The 6,458-nt window shown below is 37.2% G+C and overlaps 1 protein-coding gene across 1 annotated transcript; it reads right to left on the bottom strand.

The window, feature by feature from the left end:
• Positions 1-446: 446 nt before the first annotated feature.
• On the bottom strand, positions 447-4,848 carry LOC139715033 (glutathione hydrolase 1 proenzyme-like; the record flags this gene model as incomplete). Its single annotated transcript, XM_071626659.1, has 3 exons — positions 447-639; positions 3,627-3,850; positions 4,681-4,848. Coding segments are annotated over 3 exons (585 nt in total), but the record flags the coding sequence as incomplete, so codon positions are not given.
• Between the last annotated feature and the right edge of the window lie 1,610 nt (positions 4,849-6,458).

The following is a 6,458-nucleotide window of genomic DNA, read 5'->3' as shown; positions in this document are numbered from 1 at the left end:
ATGTGGTGAATCTTATTGCCAACCTGATTTTAAATCACAGATTTTTACCATTATAATTAAGGTAGCTTTGCAGAAGAAATAAACCACAGCAACTGATGATTCTCTTTATTAACCTTAATCATCAAAGGTATGCTGTGTTCAGCAGATAACATGGCCTTACATACAACTAGCAGTCCAGTTCAATATCTAACAATTGTTTGAGAAGAAAAATGTATGTACTGCAATGATATGATAATTGGCTTTTAGATTTATTTCTGGTATGTAAATTACATCAATCATCACCAGTAGCAGTCATCATGGCTGTCTTTAGAAGGTGTTTAGATGAGTCTTATTTTACCATTTATATGAAGCGTTTTATTTGTCATGTTTCGCAATTATGATTATGAATCCTATGTCAGCAGCACTCTATTCCCAAACACTCACAATATGATATTAAGATATAATACCTGAGACTCTCATCTGCCAGTATTCTCTCTGACTGTGAGTTGATGGCATTTCCAAGAGCAGTGCTAATAATCAGACCATTCTCTGCTAGCTGGATGGATGGTTCAAACAGCCGTCTCCATGGCAACCTGCCAAACATCTGGTGGGCTTCCCAGTAGCCATTGATCTCTCCAGGCACCCCAATAGCCAGGCCACCTGGGCAGGGCACAAAAAAGACCAAAAAAAAAAAAAAAAATAATAATAATAATAAATCTGAATATGACATGAGAAAGGTACCGATGTGGGTGAAGTTCCATTCAGAGAATCAATGGAATGGTACCAGCGCTCACAAACACATACAACACATACTAATAGGTTTCACATCAGAAGAGACTTTTCTCCCTTGGGCTGGGACTGGGTTCATGGTTAGAACACATCAATATGGAGCTGGTGGACATAGTGTCACAAACATAAAGTCATATACACCCAAATTAATTGACTCCAACAATGCACTTCATTACAGGAATGCAGGGAACTGGTAAGATTCACACATCATAACCCTTACTGTAAAGCACGATATATTCGCAGCATGAAATTATTGCCAATTGGAGCCGACCGCCTTTTTGACAGCATGACATTTTCGCGAATTGTCACTGGCACTAGTTAATGCATATAGAGTAGGTAAGAATTTTCATGTGCATTTTAATTTCGCGAATCTTGGCGAAATTCGTGAAATTAAACTGCACGAGAACATTTCTCATTTTACAGTAACTGCAGAATGTCAGGGGATGTGTGCTGAGGGAATGAATCTCATAGCTGAAGATAACAACATCAGGCCAGGGTAGCTGATCAATATGAATTCTGGGTGAGATCCTCATATTTTGTCTCATCAGTTGACCAGTATATCTCTGTAAAATTGAAAACATAGTTTTGAAAAACCAAACAAATAATAAGCATACAGTGAATAATTTGATTTCTCTGAACAGAGAATCTAAATACTAAAGGTTAACTTCCCTCAAGGTTAGAAGTGGAAGCCAAGGTGAAGGAGGTCTCAAATATTGAGAATGCGTTGCCCTTTGGAGCCGTTCAACTTAAAAATGATTTATCAGAGTGGGACAGTGTGGGGATAGTATGTGAGAATGTTAGTAGCACCACAATAAATACCTCAAAAGAAAAACAGAAGAAGACGTGGGGGGTGGGGGAGTCATCTGATACGCATAGTATCCTTTAGAGATCTAATTAATCAGACAATCAAAATTATTACATGAAGAGCCTGAACAACAAAATATCACACTACTACTGCCAGTGTAGTGTGAAGCCCTGTTTTTGTTTTTATGTTGTTGGCGTTGTTACTGGTAATGCAATGTAATGATGTGAAGTCCAACTATAGTGCCACAAATGTTAGAGGCCAAAAGTCCAAAGGTATCAAACATCTCATAAAAATATGTTTGCTAAAATTTCATCACTATGAATATTAGTGGCAATATTTGTTTCTTACCAGGGGGTGTTTCATAAAGCTGTTCGTAAAGTTACGAACCACTTACGAGCAACTGGTGATCAGTTCTGATGTGCTATACTTATCAGAATTTCCATAATTCAGCACAAGAACTGATTACCAGTCACTCGTAAGTCGTTCATAACTTTACAAACAGCTTTATAAAACACTCCCTGGTAATTCATGAAGAAAATTCGACCTGCAAGCTTGATGTACTCTAACCTTTGAATCTCACTTTAATCTTCTGCTCCATCAAGAAATATTGCTTTCTCATCACTACTACTTTATTGACTCCATAAACAGGTTATATCATTCTGTATTGTAAGCAAGATATGACAGACTTTGTTTTCTGCTAAACCTTCTAAATATCATGAAACAGGGTGAGGAAAAATGATGAACCACTACATAATGGTGGTAGGGATGTGGGAAATTATCTCGACACTCTTTGCATGAGTTACTTTTTAGCTTTCTTGTGTGTGTGCATGTTTGTTTGTGCGTGTTTCTTTTCTTTCATGACATGTCTGAATGATTTACAATCGGCCTTACATTAGAGTCTGTGAATATGATCTCTAAATATGTTTGTAACACTATTCTCACAAAATAGTTGTCCATTATGTGACCTTGCATCACAAAACAAACAAAAAGTCGCCAGACATGGATTTTTAGTTAAGAGTAGATTCTGAAAGAGCAGACTCTAAGCTTCAAAATGATGTATAACTCAATTCAAATGGACTCTCCTAACCTATCTAAATATTGGAAAGAAAGGACACACTCTGGAAAAGGTGAAGTGAGAAAACAGGCTCTGAAGTACAGGGTGTATTCAAGCGCCTAATCTTTACCAAGCTATGCCAGCTGTTGGATGAATGGAGCAAAAAACATGATGTTGACCACCGGAGCGACGACAATGAAAGGATGATCAGATTAAGCTGAAATTTAGCATGCTTTATTAGCACATTCTGTACATGATTGATGCCAACTTTCAATGCAGTAGCATCATTCTTTCCAAAGTTATTGGAGTTGAAAGTGAAGTGTATGGACAGGGTTTTTGAGAAACGGGAAGAGGGTTCTATGAGAAACAACTAATCACACTATTCCACCAAAAAGTGTTTGAGAAAAACTGCTGAAAGCACAAGTTCCTGTTTGTTTTATGATCCCAAACTTTAATATGATATAGAGAAAGACTTGTTCTTTCAGAAAATAAGAAAAACTAAAGATTGGTTAGGTTGACTCATTTCACCTATTTTCAGTCCTCACTCAAAATCACTGTGTGCGACTTTTTGTTCGTTTTGTGATGCACGGTCACATATTGACCTGTCATGCCATCATACTTTGTGGCATAGCTCAGATATCATTCTTATTTGAAACAAACCTTAGGCTTGAAAAGAAAATCAGATAACAAAAACAAATTATCAAGGTATAATTTCCCCTCCTCATTAACTTTATCATTTTTTTTTTCATATGTTATACTATATGGCTGTTTAATTTTGATGAAATGATATTGCAATATTACAGTTTTCAATTGAAATAAGATTGCACATGAGGAATATTCTGTTTCAAGGGGAAAAATGAAGTAAAAATTCTTGCTTCAAATAGCAAGAATTAGACTCTTGTAAAATGACAGATTGTTTTCTGTTCTGATTCACATCACAGAGGCTCCTTTCAACAGTCTAAGGTAGAATTAAAATGAACAAACAAACAAACTCCCTACCTACTGTTGAGGCGTCTTCTGATTTGTTGACATACATATCTTGGTAAGCTGCAAGCGGCGCCTTCTCACGGGAATCCCAAAAGTGTGCAGTCCCCTCCTGCTTATCATAGTAGAGAGTGAAGCTTCCTCCACCGATGCCGGTACTGTGAGCATTGTACAGTCCCACACATAGCAAACCAGCGATGGCTGCATCTATTGCACCACCTCCATCAGTAAGAACATCTCTGTTATAATGATAGACAGGAGAAAATATGGACAGTTGTTGGACAGGGATGATAACACATAATTTGTCAAAGAGCTACAATGTATCAACTGTTGTCAATGCCCATCACTGACCACAAAACCCTTAAATAAAATACAGATTGTATATGGACAGTTTGTGTTTCTTTTAAATCTTCAGCAAGTTTTTGAATATTTACTCATCAACTGGTTCACCAAAGTTTGAAGGGGAATTCATTAGTATGCCGACTTGGATGATTTGACTGTGCTAAAGCCTGGCCCAAGAAGAGAAATTAGTTTTCAGTCATCAATGTACTACTACGAGGATGAGGTGATAGAATGAGTCTCAGATCTTGGTGTTTTCTTTCCCTGTCTTGTTGCTAGGTGACAGGCTGAGCTGCACAAATCTGAATCACAACATTCCTATGAAATGCCAACAGTTCTGCAATCTTGCTTTAGTTTTAAAACTTTCCTGCTAAAAATTTGAATTATCAATGCTTTGGACACGGCATAATTGAATATAACCACTGTTATCAGATACAGTTTACCCCCGACATCTTATGGGATGAGTTATCAGGTATTTAATGAAAGAAAAAAAAACACCTTTTCTTCTACTCTCTCTGTTATTGAATCTTGATGGATAACTATGAAGGACCAAAAATGAACAATGCATTTTAAAAGTATTTAAAAACAAACAAACAAATTCTGCCAGTCTTTTGATATCACTTTTTTTCCTCATCGATGTAAACAGTCACTTGTGAAAATTTGGCTGTTGATCACCTGGCCCCTCTAACCCACTACACTGTAACAAAAGGCCTCCTCATTAATCAGTCACCTTCCAATCTCAGAGCAGTGAGCCGCGTCTGCTGCTACAGCTGCCCTCTGGTAGACAAAATCTCGACTGGGCTCACTCTGGCTTGGTCTGCTGTAGATGATACCAATTGCTATACCTCCCCCGATGAACGCTGCCAAGATGACAGTAATTCCCAGACCTGCAAGGATTCTGACAAGAAAAGACAAAGGAGGGACACAGATGGGATGAACTGACGATATAAAGTGTACAATCTGCTACACTCTAAGAATTGGTGTTCCAGTGCACAAGATCTCATCTCGGTGATGTTTTATCCAACACATGGTATAGAAAAGACAGAAACAAATGATTCTACAACAGAAAGTTTTTATTGTGATAAATTCTACAGTCTTTCAATTTCTTCAATTTACTGTAAAAGTGGATATTTTCGTGCGACTAATTTTTCGCGCTCGGCGGGGTAAGAAAGAGTTTCGCGTGTTTTTGATTCTGCAGAATAAAGACATCAACTACAGGAACATACAGCAAGCAAAAATATTCGCGTGCTTTTATTTTCGCGCTAGTTTTGGGTTGCGCGAAATTTGCGAAAATTTCCACTTTTACAGTATTTCATTTTCTTTAGGAGTAGTCATTTAGTCACAAATCATAAGTCTGTGGTCAAAAGTCCTATCACTCTTCTTTTTTTTGGGGGGGGGGGGATTTTTATCATTGCTATGAATCTAATAATGTATGAATATATCGTTTAGACAAGACTACCTCTTTTATATACACGTTTAGCAAAGCAGAATTACACATTGAGATCTACTAACAACAAATTCTAAATTTTGACTCCTATGTCACATGTTGAGTCCCTTATTAAATGAATCACCCATATATATTTCTTTTTCCCACTGAATTTTATATCTTCTCAGCTATTGCGTTGTCATTGCTCATCTGCAAAGTCACCCTTAGTCCTATGGTCAGTGATTTGTGGGGACATGGTCACTCCTACTGCAAGCTAATGCCCTGAGAATTGACTCTTGAACCTGCCGTCTTGTTTTGTGTACTCTCAAAATGTGTTATGATCGCTTTATACTCCTGGAAAGGATGCAAATACAATATGTGTATATAATATCTTATAACACAATTACAGCTGACAGGGTAAACAATGAAATAATGCAGAAGAGTTTGTTGTGAATTCCCTTTCGTTCAATTGCAAGATAACAAATATTATTTTTATGTTAGGACTATGCCCAGCAAAAAACTTCTTACCTGAGAAGAACTTTAGTTGATTTACAACAGACTTTTACCTACTACAGGTGTAAAAGTCAATGAAGTATCAGACTAATCTGAGTTTACAGTTCTTAGGATCAGAGTTTTTACTCAGGTTACTGTAAAAGTGGAAATTTTCACGGTGTTGAAATTTTCGCGCATTTTGCGCAACCCGAAACTAGCGCGAAAATAAAAGCACGCGAATATTTTTGCTTGCCATATGTTCCTGTGCGTGATGTCTTGATTCCGCGGAATTAAAAACACGCGAAACTCTTCTAACCCGGCGAAGCGCGAAAAAGAAAATATCCACTTTTACAGTAATCGTTTTATGCAACAGGCCCAGTGGTCTGCAATTATTGTTTCATTGAACATGCATCACTCTTGGCAATGCAATTGCAGCACACAGGGTATTATTTTGATCACCCCTTAAGTGATTCAAATATCAGGTCAGTAAGTTAAGACACACAAAAAATATATTATCTTTGTTCTAGATGCACATTGTACATCCCAAATCTAGATCAAAATCTAGTTTTATGTGATACTCTGATCATCAT

The sequence above is a fragment of the Diadema antillarum genome, unplaced genomic scaffold (assembly GCF_040938485.1).
Source record: "Diadema antillarum isolate AM-2024a unplaced genomic scaffold, OU_Dant_1.0 seq00002656_RagTag, whole genome shotgun sequence".
Taxonomy (NCBI): domain Eukaryota; kingdom Metazoa; phylum Echinodermata; class Echinoidea; order Diadematoida; family Diadematidae; genus Diadema; species Diadema antillarum.
Note: the sequence above shows the minus strand (reverse complement) of the source record. Positions and strands in the feature narration are given on the sequence as shown.